This window comes from Notolepis coatsorum (assembly GCF_963971535.1).
Source record: "Notolepis coatsorum genome assembly, chromosome: 4".
Taxonomy (NCBI): Eukaryota; Metazoa; Chordata; class Actinopteri; order Aulopiformes; family Paralepididae; genus Notolepis; species Notolepis coatsorum.
This window is the reverse complement of record NC_140168.1, coordinates 207,657,540-207,681,046: the sequence shown is the minus strand read 5'-3', so window position 1 is coordinate 207,681,046 and position 23,507 is coordinate 207,657,540. Positions and strand designations below refer to the sequence as shown.

The 23,507-nt window shown below is 41.7% G+C and overlaps 1 protein-coding gene across 1 annotated transcript in view; it reads left to right on the top strand.

Moving 5' to 3' along the window:
• The first annotated feature begins 770 nt into the window (after positions 1-770).
• Positions 771-23,507, top strand: part of larp7 (La ribonucleoprotein 7, transcriptional regulator) — a 52,377-nt gene continuing 29,640 nt past the window's right edge. The window contains exons 1-5 of the mRNA XM_084312202.1: positions 771-895; positions 9,398-9,644; positions 17,055-17,155; positions 17,328-17,411; positions 20,909-21,073. Of these exons, the coding sequence (XP_084168328.1) occupies positions 9,431-9,644; positions 17,055-17,155; positions 17,328-17,411; positions 20,909-21,073 (564 nt within the window). The 5' untranslated portion in view covers positions 771-895; positions 9,398-9,430. The remainder of the gene's footprint in view (positions 896-9,397; positions 9,645-17,054; positions 17,156-17,327; positions 17,412-20,908; positions 21,074-23,507) is intronic.

Below are 23,507 nucleotides of genomic sequence, written 5' to 3'. Positions count from 1 at the left end.
GTCAGCTCATGTTAGCTCAGTAGTTAGCTGCGTGTTAGCTCCATGTTAGCTCAGCCAGTTAGCTCATGTTGCTCAATCAATCAATCAATCAATCAATCAATCAATCAATCAATCAATCAATCATGTACCTCGGCGCAGCTGAATAACAATGAGTGTATGGTGATTAACCAAATTGAACCAAAGCCAAAGCGTGTTAATAACCAAATTGAACCAATAATGTGTTATGTGTCGAACCAAGGCGGGATCTCATGCGCATGCGCGGGCACCTCGCGAGCACGCCGGCGCACGCACCTGAGCGAACACGCCGCCGCCGGTGCAAGCTGGGCGAAGGAAAATGAAAGGCGCATTACCGTACTGGCGTGCGGTGACGAATACGGAAGCATTTTTGCACTGTTCCGCTGTTATTAAGCAACAGGCGTTCAGCAAGGCCAGAGTCAGCCGCAGGAGGCAATGAGTGACTCATAGATTAGGTTTGGATAGGGTGGTGATGTTAGGGATGGGTTTTGGTTTTGTTTTGTGTGTTAGGGGGTTGAATGGATTGTACAGTAGGTGGCGGTATGCACCTTTTGTGGTAGCGATCTGACATTAAACCATTGAAGAAGAAAAAGAAGAGGGGAGAATGGAAGACTGGCCCGATTTCCGGGTCGGTAGGTGGCGGTAAATGGCCCAATTTTGGTGCCCGTCCGCCGTAAAACACCAAATAGAAGAAGAAGAAGAAGTGATGACGACATTATTGTGCGACGCGGCACAACAACAACGCTGTCGTGGTTGTAATGTTACAGCATGAACTTCACTCACTCAGTGCAGCATGTTGTTGCATGGTAAACGTTAATTAGCTAGCTTAACGTTAACCTGTTTAATTTCGCAAGTTGTAAATTCGTGCGGCCAAAAATAGGTAAGTGTTCGTTTAATGTACCTGAGTCATTGTAAATCTTTGTTTGAAGTTAGCGTTAGCTTGTTTAAATTACCGCGCGTAACTAACTAACTAGCTAACCAACCAACCGTCGCTAACGTAACGGTTAGCCACAATGATGAGCTTCTGTTTAGCCTTGAACGTTAACCTTAGTTAGTTAAAGTTATTTAACGTTTAAGGCTGAAAAGAAACGAATCTTTGTGGGTAACGTTAGTTAACGGTTGTTGCAACGTTGGTTAGCTAATATTAGTTGGTTAATCTTGGGTTAAGTATTGGGACAAAGTAAGGTTTTGTCGATATCCGAATGTACAGTTTTGCTTGTACAGTTCCCCACCCAACCTCCTCCAATGTACAGTTTCTTCGTCAAATGTATATACTCTCTTTCATAGACTCTTTTTGTATCACAAACAGTACTGTATTTGCAAATCTGGTATGTCATAAATGTATAGATGTAGCAGTACTGTCTATCTGTATGTCATGTATGTCATATATGTTATGATGCATTGAAAATGGGGGACCCTGATGTAAACAAGACGAAAGTCTTTCTCTGGTCTGCATCCCCTTAACAATTGTGTGTATTGACTCCGTACTGTATTGTACCCATTCTGCAATCTGTTAAATAAAGTTTTCAATCAATCAATCTAAGAAGAAGAACTGATTATAAAAATGAATGGTATAAGCTATTTATTATACTGATGAAGCTTTGAAGCATTAAGGTCAGTCCTACAGTAGGCTCACCTCTGTCCACTCTATGTTAGCACTGCAGAGTGGTGAATGAATGAGAACTTTATTTAACAGATTGCAGAATGGGTACAATACAGTACGGCTCAACACACACAATTGTTAAGGGGATGCAGACCAGAGAAAGACGTTTGTCTTGTTTACATCAGGGTCCCCCATTTTCAATTCATAGTGACATTTATGACATACACAACATGCATGACATCATGACATAGGGACATACAGGTATATAGTACTGTTACATTTGTGACATATATGATATATGCAAATATACAGTACTGTTACCCAGAGATCCTAACAGAAAATGTATACATATGATGGGGAGGAGACTGTACATTAGGAGGGCGTGGGTAGGTGGGAGAAAATATATACATACGGTGGGGAGGAGACTGTCTATTAGGAGGGGGGGGGGGGGGTCAGGCTGAACCTAATATCATTCCGCTAAAGAAAAACTATACAATATGATGTGGGGTGATAACGGTGTGATAGCGACTGATAACGGGCAACAGAAAATATCAGAGCCCACTACCCCTCCATGCAAGTGACCAGGTAAAATAAAGTGACACCACACCCAGGTGCTAATAATTACTGGAAGTGAGTGAAACCAAAATGCATGCGTGTCATTAAAATGTCTGCTGCTGGAACTGAATCCCCAATTGTTCCACATTGTAACGGCCATATGAGTGTTGTTATTATTATTATTATTATTATTATTATTATTATTATTATTATTATTATTATTATTATTATTATTATTATTATTATTATTATGCAGTAGATTCACGGCTGGTACACTACGAAGGAATTTTCCTGTGTGGAGTCGGCAGTGATTTTGGAGACTGGGAAAATACAGTTTTCTTACCTTGTAGTAGTGTGTGCATGAGTGACAAGAATATTTAGGAAAGTAGATTTAGGACCACTTCTGTAAAGAAAGACTTTGCAAATAAACCATTTGAATATCTTTACTGTACACGGAGCGGCTGTGGACATTGCTTTTCTTTATCAACGGACGTACTACTCACGAGTAAGTAATTTGACCAGTGGAGTGGAGCCCCGGCCCGCACACCAGGGTTAGAAATTAAAAAAAAAATTCAAGGGCTTTTTTTGCCCCCCTTAATTGATTTTCGGGGGCTTTTTTTTTTTATTTCGGGGGCACTGAATTTTTATGATAAACGGTAGGGGTGGGACGGTTCACAAAATGGACGGTTTGGTTCGTATCACGATTTTGGGGTCACGGTTTTCAGTTCGATATACGTTAATTTTTATTAAAAAAAAATGTAACACTCAAATCTAAACATGCTTCTCATTTATTAAAAATAAAATAAAAGGTTTACAGTGTTTACAGCCTTAAATAATGTTTGGCACACAAAGACCGAACTGACTGAAAAATATAGGCTACATTTGTCAAAGTATTAACTTAGTGCAAACAAACAATATGCTCAGCCAGCACTAGACTTTCCTTTCTTTAATATAAACACACAAAAACAATGTCAACCATGTTTAAATTCCCTGATTGTCAGTTCTTAATGGAAAGATTCGTTTTCTGCTTGAAATTATTATGTTTCTGTCTACATTTATTTAGACTAACATTATTTAAATATTGAGTGCAACTGTGGTGGATTACGTAATTCGGTGAGTTGGAACTATCTATGGGTTGGCGCGGGTCCCCACGGACATTTTAGCGTGTGGCACCTTCAGCTCCGGTAACGTTAGGAGGAGTTCATAACATCAACATGCAGTGGGACAGCGGTAATAGTCCCGGTTGGAGTTAGTAAAACACAGTTGTATGTTAGCCTTCTTGGATGTTTAATAAACGCCTATCATTGTCTTTAAACACCCCGCCTCTCAGACTCCCATTTCCTCCTCTGCTACAGTAGCTAGTAGTAGCTACGGTGACATTTCATTGACTGTACAGTATTAGCTTGCGGGCTGCGTCGGGCTACCATAGTTAAAACGTGCGTTGTTTTGTACAAACTGCTAACGCTATGGCAAGATGTGTGTATGCCGCAGCCTATGTAATGTTAATGGCTATGTTTTTAAAGGGGAACTATTTTACTATTTCTTTCACTATTTGGGCACTTTTACACAATTCCTGTGAGTCTATGGAACACCTCTGTAATATATATATTTTTTTTATTCATTGTTTTGTATTTCTAATAAAGTCCTCAAAAACAGCATTTTTCTACCTCAAGATCTCGAGCTGTTTTGAGCCTGGGCTCCTAAACCACTGCGCAGCGTCGTGTTCGCCTGAATATTAACATGCAGCGGTGTCTTTATGACATCACATATAGGCACATTTTCAAATGACTCAGTTCAGTGAGGGTGAATATTGTGAGAGGAGAATTGGAAGAATGCGCCAATATGAGAATTTTGAGACATAGATCATATTAATATAAGTTCACATAGCTAGGAAACAATGCTAAACACTCAAAAAGGCCATTTATAAGATAGTTCCCCTTTAAAGTTGTAATGAAGATTGATTTATATTGTGCGTGCCATTTTTACACAAACTGACTAGCACCTGGACCCTATTGGGCTGCAGTGCTGCTGCTGCTGCTGCTGCTGCTGCCTGCAGCCAGTGCAGAACACCGGCTCCGCCAAATGAATTTTTTTATTTGCTCGTCATCTGAACCGTACGATACACAGACGCTCCATTACCGGATAAATATATATAATTAGTAAACTGTCGGGGGCATTAAGTGCCCCCCTTAACTGATTTTCGAGGGCATTTTGTCCATTTTCAAGGGCATTATGCCCCAAGCCCCCGTTAATTTCGAACCCTGCCGCACACTCATGTTTTCTTCCGCTGTACCTATAGACAGGGTCAATTTTCAGAAAATCATAACCCTGAAGGCATTTCGTGTTTATTTTTGGTACACAACATTTCTAGGGGTATTAAGGGGTGCTGAATCCAAATCTGCTGTATACCAAGCTCAAAAATGTCAAATAAGGCCTCAAAATTGAGAAATCCAACATGGCCGCCAGCGCCAGGCTGAAATCTATTTAAGTGCATATATTTTTGACTAAACAAGGTAGAAACATGAATGAAATGTGTTTTTACATGTTTGCATACATGATGAATTTAAAATCATATCCTGATTTTAGATCAGTTGTGAAAATGTTGCTTGAAACTCATATTTATAGCAGAAACTGTGGTTGTTATTGATGCATAACTCATCAACCAAATAAGAAAGAAAAGCAGGATGATCCCAGGCCATGGATTTATTCATCAAACTCTTTTCTCTTGAATTTTTTTAATCAACATGCCATTTATGCAAATTAGATAGTCCTTAATATGCGTACAGTAGCTTAGGTACAGTAATTTATTGTCAGTTATCAATCGTATTCAGGCAGGTGTCGCAGGTGTCTTGCAGTTGCATGATTCATCCAATGCCACTTTTCCTGAATAGAATAGAATAGATTATAATATAATATAATATAATAAAATAAAAATATTATTTTACCATATCAATATAAGTGAATGTTCAAGTTTCTTTATTAGTTGTCATACAGAATACTTTGCATAAAATGTTTCTTTCTGTGTTGCTCCTGAGAGTGTGCTAGATAATAACAAGATAGTATAAAATAAGTATAATAAGTATAAAATAAAAAGTCAAGAAGTCAAGTACGTAAACAAGTGTAAACAACAAAATTGTTCAGTGTATCTATATATACAGTACAGCTGGTACAAGAATGGTGAAGTATAGCTTAGCTTGTGGTGCCACCTTGTAGTGGTGAGGTGCAATAAGGAATGAGAATGATGTGCAATTTCCTTACCAATAATATAAAGTGTAAAGTGTGTCTAAAGTGGTAAAGTGGGTGCTACAGTGTGTTGTTTATTTAAGTGAGTGTATGTGCGCTGTGGGTGTGTTGATGGTTTGCTTATTGTTCATTGTTCATTCATTGAGCATCCTGATGGTCTGGGGATAGAAGCTCCTTCTGAGTCTCTCTGTGCTTGCCATGAGACTCCGGTATCGCTTGCCTGACCGCAGCAGTTCAAAGAGGCAGTTGTTTTAGTGGCTGGAGTCTTTGATTATTCTCTTAGCCTTGCCCATGCACCGCTTGTTGTAAATGTCTTGGAGAGTGGGAAGCCCACCTTCAATTGTGCGTTCGGCTGAACGGGCCACTCTCTGTAGTCTGCTGCAGTCTTGTGCAGTGCCCAAGTTCCCAAACCAGGAGGTGATATTGCCAGTCAGGATGCTTTCTATTGTGCATAAGTGGAAGTTCTTGAGGATCTTCTGACTCACGTTGAACTTCCTTAAGCACCTAAGGAAGTAGAGGCGTTGTCGTGCCTTCTTGATAACACTGTCAATGTGTGTGGTCCATGTCAAGTCCTCGGATATGTGGACTCCGAGGTACTTAAAACTGTTCACTCTCTCAACCGGTGCCCCGTCGATGCTGAGGGGCCTGTAGTCCCTGACCCCGACCTCCTAAAGTCCACAATCATCTCCTTTGTTTTTCTGACGTTCAGGGAGAGGCTGTTCTCTTGACACCATCCCGCTAGAACCTTAACCTCTTCCAGGTAGGCCCTCTCGTCGTTTGCAGAGATCAGGCCCACCACTACTGTGTCGTCAGCAAATTTTATGATTGTGTTGTTGTTCCGCTGTGCCACACAGTCATGTGTGTACAGGGAGTGGAGGAGGGGACTCAGTCAGGACACAGCCCTGGGGGGCCCCTATGTTGAGAGTGATGGGAGGTGCAGTTGCCTGCTCTCACCACCTGGGGTCTGCCTGTCAGGAAGTCCAAGACCCACTGGCAGTGGTCATAGTTCAAGCCCGGGTCCCTGAGCTTGGCTATGAGTTTGGAGGGGACTATGGTATTGAATGCTGAGCTGTAGTCGATGAATAGCATTCTCACATAGTTCCCCTGCCTCTTGTCCAGGTGTGATGCTGCTGTGTGCAGCACATGGGCTATGGCGTCCTCCGTGGACCTGTTGGGGCGGTATGCAAATTGCAGGGGGTCCAGGTTGATGGGGAGGGAGGAACAGATGTAGCATCCGAGGTTGGTGGCAGATTCTCTTGTGGACGGCCTTTGCAGAATAACTCGGGCACACCATAGATCTTGCAGATGAATCTCTCTGTTGATGTCACAAGATATTCTGTGAAAGGGCCCTTCCCAAGGCCAGCAAGATCAGTGTGATGGTGCTTGAACACCTGCCAGGCTGTTTTCTTTCCGTGACCACTGAACTGGGACACACTGTCACATCCGGTGAGGGCATGGAAGGCAAGGATTGTGTCCAGTTGATCATCAGATAGTAGCTTTCTAATGTCATGTACTGGAAAATATTTTGGATCCTTCGATGTCCCAGCTTTCATGTAGAGATGCGTACATCGGATTCTGTCATAGTGAGCCAAGAGTAGAAGCAGCACATCTGTGTCACGCGCTGACACAACGATTGTTTCCACTGGAGCCTGGATGAGAAAATCAGACGTGTATCAGCTTCCTCATGGTCAGCACTCAGAGAGGAGACTTCAAGATCTGGATCTGTTGACTTGACAGTTGTCCCTTCAGCAAACCTCTCTGATACTACAACTACAGGTTCATCATCCGGGCTGTGCTCTATCAGGTGGTTTGAGAGTAGTTGAGCGATATCTGATTTGTTGTCTTCAAGGGCCATGAAGCTCGACCAATCGGCAGGAAGTGGAACAGACTTGTTTTTGATTTCACGACGTACTGGCCTGTGGCGCTGTTTGCGTTTCACCCTTGTGCCTGTTTTGATGGATTGGTCATGGTATCTGTCAAAGACGACATCTACTCTCTGGTATTTTGCTCCCATCTTTAACACGGTGTCAGTGAACTTGTTGGCATAGTCACCAAATGTTGTAGTGTCAGGTGGCTTTCCGAGTGCCATTACCAGAGCTTGGCCATCAATGACCAGGCAGCTGGGTCCCTAAAGGGTAAGATCTGCAGGGGTTTTAACTTGTTTCGTCAGTATATTTGCGAACACAGACTTGTTGGTGGAATGTAGACTCCCGTTAGTTGTGGCCAGAGATGGCGGGATGGGCATGAGCTCATGCTGGAGGATATTGTCAAGGTCTACCTTACGACCTGCTCTGTAAGCTGTGATGAGCATTTGTAGAATCTGCCTGTCCACTTTGATGGTGTTTTGCTTGTTCTTGGAAAGTTGCACAACTTCATACAAAGAGGCAAATGTCTTTGGCTTTGTTCTTTCGAATGGGTGATTTCAGGTTCAGGTGCTGGTCACTATCTGGAGGTTCACACAAACGTTTGTCCACAAACATGTTCAGTTGTGCCTGTCCAAGGTGTTCTGCGCCAAGTATGGATTCTTGAATCTCCGGTGTGACTACGTCCTTGTTGATGTATGTAAGAAAACTTACAAAAGCACATTTAATTCAGGTTTGTACCTTGTGTAGTCACTTAACTCATTAAGCCCCACCATTTATTTTTTGAAAATTCGCCTAAAACAGCATGCTTACATTAAAATGCTTATATATCCAGATTTATAAGAGCTACTTGCATAAACTTGGTACCTGAAGAAAGCTAAGACTTGGGGGATTCTAATGTTGGTGTCCAACACTGTACAGTTATTACCAAATTGCTGTAGTATTCCTGCAAACACTGAAGAAATGTAATTTTTTGTATCCTCACCTATACAAAGATTACAGTTAGACAGTCAAAAACACCCTGTTACTCATGGTTGCACCCCAGCTATATTCCTACTTTCTTCCTCCATAGGTGCAGATGTTCTGTGCAAAGTTTCATGTCAGTAGAATAAAAACTGTGGGTTTAGCACCTGTTTTTGTGGAGAGAGGGCCTGGTGCTGGCGGCCATGTTGGATTTCTCAATTTTGAGGCCTTATTTGACATTTTTGAGCTTGGTATACAGCAGATTTGGATTCAGCACCCCTTAATACCCCTAGAAATGTTGTGTACCAAAGATAAACACGAAATGCCTTCAGCACTTTATACAAGCACATTTTCTGAAATTCTGCCTAGTCTAACAATAAGTACCAGTATTCATTAGGGGTGGGAATCGCCAGAGACCTCACGATACTATCGCGATACTTGCGTCACGATACGATAGTATTGCGATACTAAATATATCGCGATACGCTGAGTATTGCGATTTATTTTTATTTAAAAAAAATTTGCTCACATTTCACTGAAAGAAGACATGGCTATCACCTAGGGGTGGGAATCGCCAGAGGCCTCACGATACGATACTATCACGATACTTGCGTCACGATACGATAGTTTATTGCAGAACATGGTATTTTCTCAAGCAGACAGATGTAAAACACTGTAATCTGTGTTGCATGTACCTGACAAACTGATCTGTTTGTATTACAGTCATATTCCAACTTAACTGAATGCACACGTGTGTGTGTGTGTAGACTACTGTACTATTACAGGTATTGAAATGAACAATGCAACTTCCTTACAATTTTTATTTTTATTTTTATGAATAATTAAATATCGATACTTGGCGTCCCTGTATCGATACAGTATCGCGACGCAAAGTATTGCGATACTTCTACGTATCGACTTTTTCCCCCACCCCTAGTATTCATACAAGGAAGTTACAAAATGCATGATGTGTGCAAAATGCATGATGTGTGCAATCAAAACAAATAAACACAGACTAAATAGCCTAAAATGTTTTACTCCTACACCCACAGACTCATGGCCCCCGATCCAGACTAGCTCTACAGTGCACCACGTGTGGTGATGTGAATTTCTGTTCCGACTTATTCTTTTGTTTTATTTTGTTCTACGTAGGTAGCCGTCTAGTTCCAGTTCCACACGCAACAACAAGATGGTGGACACGGAGAGGAGACCTTCGGGGGGGGACCCCGGGCGCGCGGCGGCGGACCCCAGAGCTGAGAGCAAGGAGAACGAGAAGAAGAAGAGGTCCCGCGTGAAGCAGCTGCTGGGCGACGTGAAGAAGCAGGTGGAGTTCTGGTTCGGAGACGTCAACCTTCACAAGGACCGGTTCTTGAAGCAGGTCATCGATGAGTCGCGGGACGGATGTAAGGATGCTTGTGGTGATAGTAGGGGTGGGGGAAAAAATCGATACGTAGTAGTAGGGCTGCCGCGGTATTGATTTTTTCCTTACCGCACAAATTTGTGAAGCTATTGAAACCGCCGCGGTAACAGCAAAAAAAAAGTTTGAATGCATTTTTTTTGTAGTAGTCTATTCTTTATAGCATATAGCCTGCCTCTAGTCTAAATGTCTATCTTTAGATGATGCAGCATGAATATTGTTTGGGATTCGGCAAGCACGCATTCGTTATTGAAAGTGAAACACAGACAACATAGGCTACTGAACAGTGAACACTGTTTATTGATGCTTGCAGTGAGGTACAACGTGAGGCTCACTCGAGGTAGACGGTGGACGGGTCTGTTGAGGAGCTGAGGCGCGCGCCTCTCTCCCCTTCCCGTCGACCAAGTGTGAATACCTGTAGTCCCCAGGGCTCTGTCCCGGCCGGTGTCCGGATCCCCCCCAAAAGGATGGGTGAGCCGCGGCCGGGGAAGACCGGGCGAGCCCGACTTAACGAGAACCATAAAACCTGAGCGCAGTGTGGCTCCAGCCCCTCGCGCGCCGCCGCGGTTCCCAACTCCCCTCTCCCTCACGGGGAGAGGCGGGTGGGATTCGAAGTCTCCCCTCTGGTTGTGCGCCGTTCACTCTGTGTCGCGGGCAGGGGTGGTAGCGCCCGGCGGTTACCCCCCCCCCCCCGACCTTATTATTATTATTATAAAAAACAGCTGTGATGCGGTATCAGCTTAACTCTGCGGTGGCCGTGATGTAACAGCGATAATGCGGTAACCGCGGCAGCTCTACGTAGTAGTATCGCGATACTTTGCGTGGCGATACAGTATACTGTATCGATACAGGGACGCCAAGTATCGATATTTAATTATTCATAAAAAAATTATTAGTATTTTTTTTTTTGTATAAGGAAGTTGCATTGTTCATTTCAATACCTGTAATAGTACAGTAGTCCACACACACACATGTGCATTCAGTTAAGTTGGAATATGACTGTAATACAAACAGTTCAGTTTGTCAGGTACATGCAACACAGATTACAGTGTTGACATCTGTCTGCTTGAGAAAATACCATGTTCTGCAATAAAAATTATTGAAGTGAGATGAACAGTCTGAACTTTATTAGATAAAACATGTTGACAAAGTTTTACTGTGCAGTTGAAAAAAGGTAATAAATAAAATTTGATAAAAAAAAAAATAAAAAAAAAATGCAATACTCAGCGTATCGCGATATATTTAGTATCGCGATACTATCGTATCGTGACGCAAGTATCGTGATAGTATCGTATCGTGAGGCCTCTGGCGATTCCCACCCCTAGGTGATAGCCATGTCTTCTTTCAGTACCTACTTGAAATAAAGCCGCTCCCGGCGGTATCTGTAGAAGTGGTGTTGGGATTGGCGCTGATCCGGCTCCTGAGAACTTGTACAGGGTATCTGCGAGTCTTAAATTCATAATTCTCAATTTCATATAATAATAATAAACTTTATTTGTATAGCACCTTTCATCATGCATTAAAGCGTTCCGTCTCCAGACGGATTTCCGTCAATTTGATTGGGGAGATCCGTCCATTTGATTCGCAGTCTGACGGAATTGGCTACCTGGTATAATATGATTTGTAGATGCATACAGATTGAAAGAAAATTTAGCCAATCAGAGGCGCCAAATATGAAAAAATAATCTATCGCGCCGCGCCAAGCAGAGTCATCACTCAGCGACTCGAGAGACAGGATTACGCTGCGCGCTCCGGAGGCTCGCTCCGTGGTTGCAGCTGCAGGCTATTGGGCGAGTTACACATTTGCGAGGTCTGAGAAGTCTGTCCGCCACATGGCAGGGTAACAAAATAGTCATGTAAAATAATTAAAAACTGCGGTGTGTTTTGGTTCTACGAGTCGCCTTTTTTGCAGCCTCGCGCGTTAACTCTGCTTGTTGACCCGACGTCACAGCCACCACGCTGCTTGCACTCGCTGCTATACCGAGTAGCTAACGTTAGCTAATAATAGTGTCGGTTAAATGGAAGGAGTAAGCCGGCCACTAAAAAGAAAACCCACACGGGTTTCTCAGATGAAAAGGATCAGCGGGACCACCTAACAAAAGAAAGTTTCGAGAGGAGAGGACGTTTGAAGAGACTGGCTAGGCAGCGCTACTGGGGGCTGTAGTGGTGAGTTAACTTGTTCCGTGTGCCGCAACTATGTCAAAAAGAAAAACAGAAACAACACGTTTGTCATTGTCGTGTTACTTCACAGTACAATACGTGAGTCCCCTGCTGTGGTTGTGAGTATACGTTTATTAGCTTAACTCCGTAGCAACATCACACGGGTGTATCTGTAGACAGTCTCCTCCCCACGGTATATTCTCTCCCCACCGTATCTTTTTTCTACCACCCCCTCCTAATGTACAGTCTCCTCCCCATCATATGTATATAATCTCTGTTAGGATCTATGGGTAACAGTACTGTATATTTCTCTCCCACCCACCCCCTCCTAATGTACAGTCTCCTCCCCATATGTATAATCTCTGTCAGGATCTATGGGTAACATTACTGTATATTTGCATATCGTATATGTCACAAATGTAACAGTACTATATACCTGTAGTATGTCCCTATGTCATGATGTCAATGTCATGCATGTCATAAATGTCACTATGAATTGAAAATGGGGGACCCTGATGATGTAAACAAGACAAACGTCTTTCTCTGGTCTGCATCCCCTTAACAATTGTGTGTATTGAGCCATACTGTATTGTACCCATTCTGCAATCTGTTAAATATTTATTGATTGATTGATTGAACATTTTATTAACAGAATTGCAGAATGGGTACAATACAGTACGGCTCAATACACACAATTGTTAAGGGGATGCAGACCAGAGAAATACTTTTGTCTTGTTTACATCAGGGTCCCCCATTTTCAATTCATCATAACATATATGACACACATGAGTCATGACATACAGATAGACAATACTGCTACATCTATACATTTATGACATACCAGATTTACAAATACAGTATTGTTTGTGATATAAAAATAGTCTAAAAAAGAGAGTATATACATTGGAGGAGGTTGGGTAGGTGGGGTGGGGGGACTATACATTGGAGGTGGTTGGGACTAGGCGGGGTGGGGTAACTGTACATTGGATTATCGACGAAACCTTACTTGGTCCCAAGAAGAGGGTCTTGTGTATTAAATAAAGTTTTCATTCATTCACTCTGGATCTGGTAAATCCAGTAGCAATACACACAATTGTTAAGGGGATGCAGACCAGAGAAAGATGTTTGTCTCGTTGACATCAGGGTCCCCCATTTTCAATTCATAGTGACATTTATGACATACACAACATACATGACATCATGACATTTATGACATAGGGACATACATGACTTACAGGTATAGTACTGTTACATTTGTCACATATATACGATATGCAAATATACAGTACTGTTACCCAGAGATCCTAACAGTAAATACATACATATGATGAGGAGGAGACTGTACATTAGGAGGGGGTGGGTGCGTGGTAAAAAAAATATATACAAACGGTGGGGAGGAGACTGTCTATTGTTTTTTTTTTTAACTTTCTTTTATTTTGTGTCATAATGACAACAATGTCCATTGTTGATGTGGCATAATTGCGAAACGTGTTTAGTCCCTTGTTTGTATGATAACAAGCCATTTAGTTCATGGTTCAAAGTAATGGGAAAAGGGTGCTAGCTCGCCATCAATCAGAAGCTAGCCACAAGACTTGCATTCACGCTCTCTCAGCACACAGCCTCCCTGCCTGGCACAAGAACCACAACAGTAGGGTCTATAGTCAGTCAGGACAGTAGGCTCTACAAGTAGGCTCCCTTAAAACTCTAACGCTATTAAAAAAAATACAATGGAGATTAAAATAAGAATATAACTTGGCCTGAAAAAAAGTTCAGTCAGGAGATTTTTTTTGCTTTAATCCCTGCCTTTCATACAAGAATTGCAGCTCAAAGTGCTTCACAGCAGCAAAAAAGACAGGCACATAAAGTGCAGACATGTAAAAATCACATGGTTTTTCACATTAGGATCCAACATCCCAATAGGCCACCTTGTTTATGGTTTGATTATATGGCTGTTTTAAAATAGACAATAATAAAAAAGAAAAAGTGCAATAGTGCAGTACAATCGAATAGTTAGTTAGTAGAAAATAATATACAGAGTAAAAGGATGCAATAGTGCAATAAAATATCCCTCATTTACAGTACACTAATCACAGTGTTGATGTAACGAGTCTAGGTGGCACAACAGAGCAGTATATCGCTCTTAACACTGCGTTTAAATAGTGCAGTTCTGAATTACTGTTTAAACAGTTTAAAACCTGACAGTGTTTCCTGTTTGATACTCAGTTTAAAACCTGACAGTCTTTCTTCCTGACAGTCTTTCCTCAGTTTAAAACCTGACAGTCATAGTGTAGAACCTGTAATAAAATGTAAGGCATTAAAAGGTATTAGATTTCGGTCTTAAATTTTATTTGCCCATTGTATTACATTGTTGGGAGGCAGCCCAGCTGTCGGGAGATGAAATAATATTAAATATATGAAATATTTTTGTATTCAAGTCGTTGTTTTTTGCGGGGCTACCGGGAGCGAGAGCTTGTATTGAACAATTAAATTAAATTGTTAAATTAAATTAAATTGTTAAATTAAATTAAATTGTTAAATTAAATTTAGTCTGACCTACAGAATGCTGATTGCACAGGACATGATGTCACATCAATGCTGTGATGCTATTGTTTAGGGTTGTTGTTGAGTTGATGCATCATAATCGGAACAGTTAGCCGTGTCTGCTGCGATCGGTGATGATGCTGAATTTAAAGGTGCTCTTTGACATTTTCAATCATCTGGAATGAGGACCGTGTAGGCTCAACCATGTACAATTAAAGGAACTTACCGTCTTCTCCAGAGTGAGACAAGAAGATAAGACCAGTTTCCTCTCTAGATCCTCACTTTGCGTACTACTGTACTGTATGGTAGCCTAGCTTAGTTAGCACAATGTATGGTTAGCCTAGGCATTGGCCAGCTAACCCCTCTCCCAGTTTAAGCTAGGCTACCAGTACTGTCTACTTCCATTCATTGTGCTAAGCTAGGCTAACGTGCAGCCGGATAGCTTTCTACCAAACGCACAGAGAGGAAACTGGTATCTATCTTCTTGTCTGACTCTGGAGAAGACTGTAAGCTAATTTCCCATGTTGCCGTGTTCCTTTTTAACACTTTCAGTGCCACCAGGGGGTGCACGACTTAGTGCTTGAATGCCACCATCGGCGCCAATGTTAACGTTAATATCGCCTAATCTATGTTTTAAATTATGGCTATGTGTCTAATCTGCCCGTTGCTTATCAAAGAATCATTTTCCAGTCAGTGTTGTCAAGGCAGATTGTTTTTTTATCGCTTCATTTCCGTTTGAGAGCATTTTGAAAAGCACCCGTTTTGAGGTGAAAAACAGCCCATTCTGTGATGATCGCCTTTTACTGGAATATTCCAGAACGTTGATATTTGTCGGCCTATTTATGAATCGTTTTCAAATAAACGCTAGATGATCAATAGTATACGTGCACGCACGTTCGAGGCACGCGCTGATAATGGCTGCTTTCATTTCCTCGTTGATTTTACAGTGAAACAGCTGGAGCACATATCACAAAAAAGCTTATATCTTCATGAAAACGAGTCTGATTATCCTAACACTGATAACATAGATTCTTTACCTGACATCAGATGGTATCCAACTGGTATATTCCAATTCCTGATCACCATTCGAAAAAATCAATAAGTGTATAGATCTAACGTGTATACAGTAGAACTCATGATCCGCGGGGCTCAGAGCCCCCTGAATGAACTCTGGTACTCCGGCTGCATGGGTGAGAAGTGAAATGTGGACTGGAATTTTTTTTCCCATCCATTTTCATTGAGTCCATTCCAAAAGGGTGATTTACCATCTGGGAGACGATAGGGGGGCGCTTTTTCACATCTGATCGCCGGCGGCCCTTGGGTAGGCTAGGGTAGGCTCGCGTGATGCAATATGATTTCAGATCGCTAAAAAAATAATAATAATAATTCCGAGAAATCTCGTGAGTGGCTTTCAACGTAACTATCGTAAACACGAGATTAGCCGTGAGTGGCTCTCAAAGTGTTAAGTGGACTGAACTTGTACTTTTTATTTTTTTTGTATCTCTTTCTCCGATTTTTCTCTGTTTTCTCCCCATCCCAATTTAGTCGTTGTGCCAATTCCCCCCCCTCCCCTACCTGGTTGTTGTGCGCATGTTCTCCTACTGGTCGGTACAAGGGAACCCTGAAGTATCCGCACGCTTCCTCCGACACGTGCGGCGACAGCCAGTGGCTCTCTTCTCACCTGGCAACGAGGGCTCTCATTGGTGAAGTGTAATGCGTGGGAGGTCACGCTGCCTTCCTCAAGTCCTGCCTCCGCTGAGCAAGCGCCTAGACCTGACCTGTAGGCGTCGCTATCCACAACGCCAGTTTCCCACCCACGGCTTCCCTCCCCCTAACCCAGCCAAACGAGTTAGTATAGCGATCAGCCCAAGCCAAGGCAATGCTGACTCCGGGAGTCGAGACCGCAGTCTCTTGCATTGGTGACGAGCGCAATCTCCGCTACGCCACCTGACCTCCTCTGAACGTGTAATTTAATGGTCGAGTCTAAATGGTAAATGGCTGCATTTATATAGCGCTTTTATCCAAAGTGCTTTACAATTTGTTCCTCACATTTTACCCATTCACTCATACGTTCACACACCGACGGCAGAGGCAACCATGCAAGGTGCCAACCTGCTCATCGGGAGCAATTAGGGGTTAAGTGTCTTGCTCAAGGACACATCGACACGTTGCCCGGGAGGAGTGGGAATCGAACCGGGAACCAGACGACTGCTCTAACCTCCCAGACGACTGCTCTAACCACTGTCGCCCCATTGGGTGGGGACTGTTTAGATTCAGAAAAAATAAATAACGCACATCCTCCGATCCTTGGTGCTGAGCCAAACTGTAGAAACAGTAGTACATAAAACAAAGCGGGGCTCGCAACTCACTTTTTGATGCTCCAAGGTGTTTTTAATTGTCACAAATAATAGCAGCAGATGCAACGTTTCGACCCTTCCGGTCTTTTTCAAGTTTAGATTCAACCATTAAATTGCGTGTCTATTTCACGCAATAGTACGTGGTTGAGTCTCTACAGTCTTCATTCCAAAACTATTGGAAATCTCACTGAAGGCACCTTTGATCACCAACGTGCTGTCGGTCTCTAATGTGATTTGTGGACATAAAATGGACTCATTATTATATTCCTTACAAAGAGACGTCCCGTTGCATCGCATCCAATGCTTTATGTTGACGCGTGTTCTCTGTGTCCCCGCAGATGTGGATATATCTATGTTGACGAGCTTCAACCGGATGAAAAAGCTCACGACTGACGTCAAGCTGATTGCCAGGGCTCTGAAGAACTCCTCTGTAGTCGAGGTACCGTCTCTTTGAATGCATCTGTTTTTGTTTTGCGACTCATTATGAAGAAGAAATGCATGCCGACCGTAGCTGTGGCGCTCTCGGATTTGTACTTTTCCTTCGCTTTGTAGATTATCCAGTTCAAGCGTAAATTGATTTCGTAATGAATGTGTTTTCTTTTGTGTTTCAGGTCAACCTCGAGGGAAATAAAGTCAGGCGCCAGCATCCGATCGGAGAGCTCCCGAGAGACGTGGACGGACGCACGGTCTATGTGGTAAAACTAGAGTTTTCTTCTCCTGCTTCTACTTATAGAATCAGTCGTATCGACTTCCTTCACGGTGAAGGGAAACAGGCACACGTGATGCAACTGTTTTAGTGTGGAGTTACTTTCTCCATACGTTTGGTTCTCACGGCTTTTAACCTCTTAACAGGCACCCGGAAAAGTGACCTTGAGGACTGCATACTTTTTGCCAAAGCTTAGCTTTATACTTATAGCTCATGCATAAGCCTGGGCTCTTTTGAAAGATAACATTCTGAAGTTACTAATGCAATAAAGGAAAATCACTTTTAGTGCTAATGAAATAGACTTGAGTTGAACTTGAATTTGTGTACAAAAAATGTCTGTAGCAGTTGCAATAAAAAAAATAGTATACGCTGGAAAACACAGTGGATCCATAGCCTGAAGTCTTATGTAGTACAGGTCCAAATTTGATAAAAATCCGTTCAGAAATGGGTCTTTGAGAGAGATCCGGGTAAAGCCGAATACGGGCCGTTGCATGTTAAGCGGTTTAAAAGCAAAGTCAGCGGTGTTCAGATCGGAATCGCAGCTGATCACGGCATGTTTTAATTGAGCAGCATCAGCTATATTAAACCAGATCCAATTCAGATCATTTCTTCTTAACAAAATTAAGGGAAAACTGTGATGTAGGCAATTTTATTTTCTTCAAGCAGAGCTATTCAATTATCAAGCATATCTTACCTACATTTTACTTTTTACTTATGTTTTACCTACTTGAAGTATGCAGCTGTGTTATCTAGGAAAATACAAATATCAGATTGGGACTCTGTGTCGGCACATATTCAATATTAAATTACTTGGATCGGGAGCACAAACAAAACTTGGTGGGGACATCCCTAAATGAGAATCTCCTATAAATACTCCATTGGATCATACAGTATGTGGTTCCTGAGAACCTGTTGTCCTATAGTTAACATTTCGTCAATAAAACACAGTGGTTGTGGTTGTGCATTGGTTGAGTGATCAAGTTATACAAATGTAGCCTGTTTTTGGAACACTGGTTTATGTTTGTTTTGTTGTCAAGTTTAAACCAACCATTACCTACCAACCAACCTTTGGAGCAGCTGCTCCCAAGCTGTGGAACAGTTTAGCTGTATATGTTAGATGTTTAAAAAAAAAACTATAAAAAAAAAATCTAACCCTAACTAACCGTACTGTCATGCACTTGTCCTAATAAACTAACCTACACTGTAGCACTCAACACTTTGATGAACATTGTTGCTCAGCTGATAGAGTTGTGCCCTTCCTGATGGCTTGTCGTACAGAACTTGTAAGTCGCTTTGGATAAAAGCGTCAGCTAAATGACTAAATGTAAATGTAAGATCTGCCCCCAAGCTGTGGAGCAGTTTACCTTTACCTATTAGATCTGCCCCCAAGCTGTGGAACAAGTACCTTTACATATTATATCTGCCCCCAAGCTGTGGAACAGTTCACCTTTACATATTATATCTGCCCCCAAGCTGTGGAACAGTTCACCTTTACATATCAGATCTGCCCCCAAGCTGTGGAACAAGTACCTTTACATATTATATCTGCCCGCAAGCTGTGGAACAGTTTACCTTCTCATATCAGATCTGCCCCCAAGCTGTGGAACAGTTTACCTTCTCATATCAGATCTGCCCCCAAGCTGTGGAACAGTTCACCTTTACATATCAGATCTGCCCCCAAGCTGTGGAACAGTTCACCTTCTCATATTAGATCTGCCCTCAAGCTGTGGAACAGTTCACCTTCTCATATTAGATCTGCCCTCAAGCTGTGGAACAGTTTACCTTTACATATTATATTTGCCCCCAAGCTGTGGAGCAGTTTACCTTCTCATATCAGATCTGCCCCCAAGCTGTGGAGCAGTTTACCTTCTCATAGTAGATCTGCCCCCAAGCTGTGGAACAGTTTACCTTCTCATAGTAGATCTGCCCCCAAGCTGTGGAACAGTTCACCTTCTCATATTAGATCTGCCCTCAAGCTGTGGAACAGTTTACCTTCTCATATTATATCTGCCCCAACCCTAGCAATCTTTAAGTCTTTGTTAAAGACTCACCTCTTCTCACTGGCTTTTCATTAAGGTTGAGCCGTACATCCGTGCTTCTGTTTTGACTGTGCATTTTATATTGTATTTGTATTATATGCGTTATATTATTGTGTTATATGTGCAGTACTGTTTGCAGTACTATTTCTGTTTGTCAATTGTGCACCTTGTGTTGTATTTTAATTAGTATTGTATTTACATTAACTTTGTATCGTGCAGCACTTTGGTCAACCTCTGTTGTTTTAAAATGTGCTATATGAATAAATCTGACCTTGTGGGCGGCTACGTGGCGTAGTGGGCAAGGCGCTCGCCACGAATGCGGAGACGCTGGGCTCGCCTGTTCGCCTGTTCGAGCCCAGCGCTCCACATTGCTTTCAGTTTAGCTGGTCGTTCATACTAATACACATTGGACGTATTAGGGGGTGGGAAACTGATGGGTGGGGATCGGGCGTTGTGGACAGCGACTCCTACAGGTCGGTTGGTGCGCCTGCGCAGTAGAATCAGGAAGTGTCGGGGGCAGCGTGAGCCTCCCACGCGTTACTCCTCGCCACTGAGAGATCGAGCTGCGCAGGTGAAAAGATGCGACTGCTGTTACCTCAAGTACCGGAGGGGACTTGTGCTATGTATGACTTAGTCCACATTGCAGCCGGCTTGTGGGAGGCAAGAAACAGCGTTCGTGACAGGGGAGGGTTGAATTGGATGATACGAAATTGGGATGGGAGAAAATATAGAAAATGTGAGAAAAAGTGGATAAAAAAAATTAATAAATCTGACCTTGACCATTAAACGCTTCCAACGTGGTGACAAGTGGAGCAGTGTCAGGCTTGTCTTGTTACGTTGATGATAGAACTCTCTATGTCACTAATACAAGTATTAAAAAAAAAAAAAAAAAATGTGTCCACTTTTTCTCCCATTTTCTATATTTTCTCCCATCCCAATTTCGTATCATCCAATTCAACCCTCCCCTGTCACGAACGCTGTTTCTTGCCTCCCACAAGCCGGCTGCAATGCGGACTAAGTCATACATAGCACAAGTCCCCTCCGGTACTTTAGGTAACAGCAGTCGCATCTTTTCACCTGCGCAGCTCCATCTCTCAGTGGCGAGGAGTAACGCGTGGGAGGCTCACGCTGCCCCCGACACTTCCTGATTCTACTGCGCAGGCGCACCAACCGACCTGTAGGAGTCGCTGTCCACAACGCCCGATCCCCACCCATCAGTTTCCCACCCCCTAATACGTCCAATGTGTATTAGTATGAACGACCAGCTAAACTGAAAGCAATGTGGAGCGCTGGGCTCGAACAGGCGAACAGGCGAGCCCAGCGTCTCCACATTAGTGGCGAGCGCCTTGCCCACTACGCCACGTAGCCGCCCAACAAGTATTTTAGTTTTAACGACGAGGAACAGAATCCACGAGTCACACTGGTTTCACTTCTTTCATGTTTCCAGGAACTCCTCCCCAAGGACGTGACCCACGGCTGGGTAGAGAGAGTGTTCACTAAGTGTGGGAACGTGGTCTACATCAGCATCCCCAAATACAAGACCACGGGGGACCCCAAGGGCTTCGCCTTCGTGGAGTTTGAGAAGGAGGAGGACGCGCAGAAAGCCATAGAGGTGAGGAGGATGGATACCTGGTCCATTTTGAATTAAATTCAATAGATTACATTTTATTGTCGTCATACAACAGCACAAGTACAGTAAAACAAAAAGACGTTTGGCATCCAACCAGTGTGCAAATATAACCGTAAAGTGTAACAGTAATATACAATGTACAGATGATTTAAACTCGGTATAAAATATTTAAATTAGTACTACTGAGTAATGGTGCTAATCAGATGTATGTAGAGAGTTGTAAATGGTGCATTTATGTATAGATATATCATTTTAATAATTATATAATTAATAGTTATCAGGCACAACTATATACTATATTATATATATACAATAATACCACAACTATATATTATATATGATATATACCACAACTATATATTATATATATACCACAACTATATATCATATATATATACCACAACTATATACTATATTATATATATACAATAATACCACAACTATATATTATATTATATATATATACAATAATACCACAACTATATATTATATATATATATACCACAACTATATATCATATATATATATACCACAACTATATACTATATTATAATACCACAACTATATATTATATATACCACAACTATATTATATATATATATATACCACAACTATATATCATATATATATATATATATACCACAACTATATATTATATATATATAAATATAGTTGTGGTATTAATACGTACAGTGATAAGAGTTGCAGAGAAGGTTAGAGCACCAACACGACCTGCAGCCTCAGTGACTGTCCTCCAGCACACTGTGAGGTAATGACCTTCATTTGTGACTGATAACCTGCGGTGGTGCCCCGCGGCCCCCTGGGAAAAACAAACACTGGGATGACGAGCAGATTTCTGTGAAGAGTGTCATAAACCTGACCGCTACGACAGTAATTTCATGTATGCACGACGAGATATAATAATGATAATCTAGCGTTGATTTCAGGATGATTAGATAATCAGCTGAAAAATTACAACGTGATGACTGGATTACAGTCGAATGCCTTTTTCTCGTCTTTTTCCTGGAATTACTCAAAAGCACCCAAACCATACTCTATTCAAAATGGTATAAAACGGAAATGTACAGATGAAAAAACAATGTCTCGGGCATGTTGACTGGAAGCAACTCACTGACAGTCGACGGCGTTATTAGACCCATGGATATAATATAAGATATATTTTAAGTAGGGATGCTCGATATTGGCTTTTTTACCGATACCGATATTCCGATATTGTCCAACTCTTAATTTCCGATACCGATATCAACCGATACCGATATATGCAGGGTTCCCCCCCCCCAAAAAACGGAATAATTTCAGGTAATTAATAATTTCACTGGATATATATATAACAAATATTGTTATTGTTTTTTTTCTTTTTTAAACCGATACCGATATTTTCCGATATCACATTTTACTGCCGATATCGGCCGATAATATCGGACATCCCTAATTTTAAGTAGTGCGGTCAGGCGATTAAATTTTTTTATCTAATTAATTACAGGATTTGTAATTAATTAATCTAATTAATCACATTTTAATCACATAACCATTTTATGCCTGATATTCTATATTCTATAATCATATTTCAAATTGTATGTGTCCGGATGGCAGAATTCAGTACTGTATCTACAAAACCTTCTGTTTAATCATCTTCCATTTATTAATTTGCTTAGATTTTTTAGGTTTGGTCAATTTTAGCATGGTGTTATTCACAGTCAAAGATAAAAAAAAATTAATTGATATTCTCATTTGGTTCATTACAATTTACTCAAGCCTAGTAACAGACAGTATTTCTGACACTGGGAATACATTCCCTGAGATCCATAGATGTCCCTATAGAATCAGATACCAAGAACATGCAAATGGGCCATATTAAAATAAAAGTCTATAAATGTGTATTCTACGTTCTTATGGAATGAATGAGAGATTTTTTTTAAATAAATTTTCATAACGCGATAATTTGCTGTGTAATTAATTCATCTAATTAACACGATAAACTGACAGCCCTAATTTTAATCACTCGCAAATGTCGCAGTCTAAAACTATATCCATTGAATAAAGACCTGGCGATGAAGGGGGATCAGCGCCCCCTGCTGCTGGCGGTCAATGTGTTAACATTAACCTTATTATGGGGACATTAACGTGTGTTGTTAGGCCTTACAATTACATTTGATTTGATTTGGTTATTAAAATTATATATCTATATATAAGCCACACCTGATCATTTAATACCTAGAACACTCTATCATAATATGATGAATCGTAGCTTGTTAGCTTCAACCTGGCAGTGGAGAGGTTTCTATTCCACCAGCTATGAGACGGCAAGCTAACGATGTCTACTAGGGGTGGGGGGGGGGAATCGATACGTAGTAGTATCGTGATACTTTGTGTGGCGATACTGTATCGATACAGG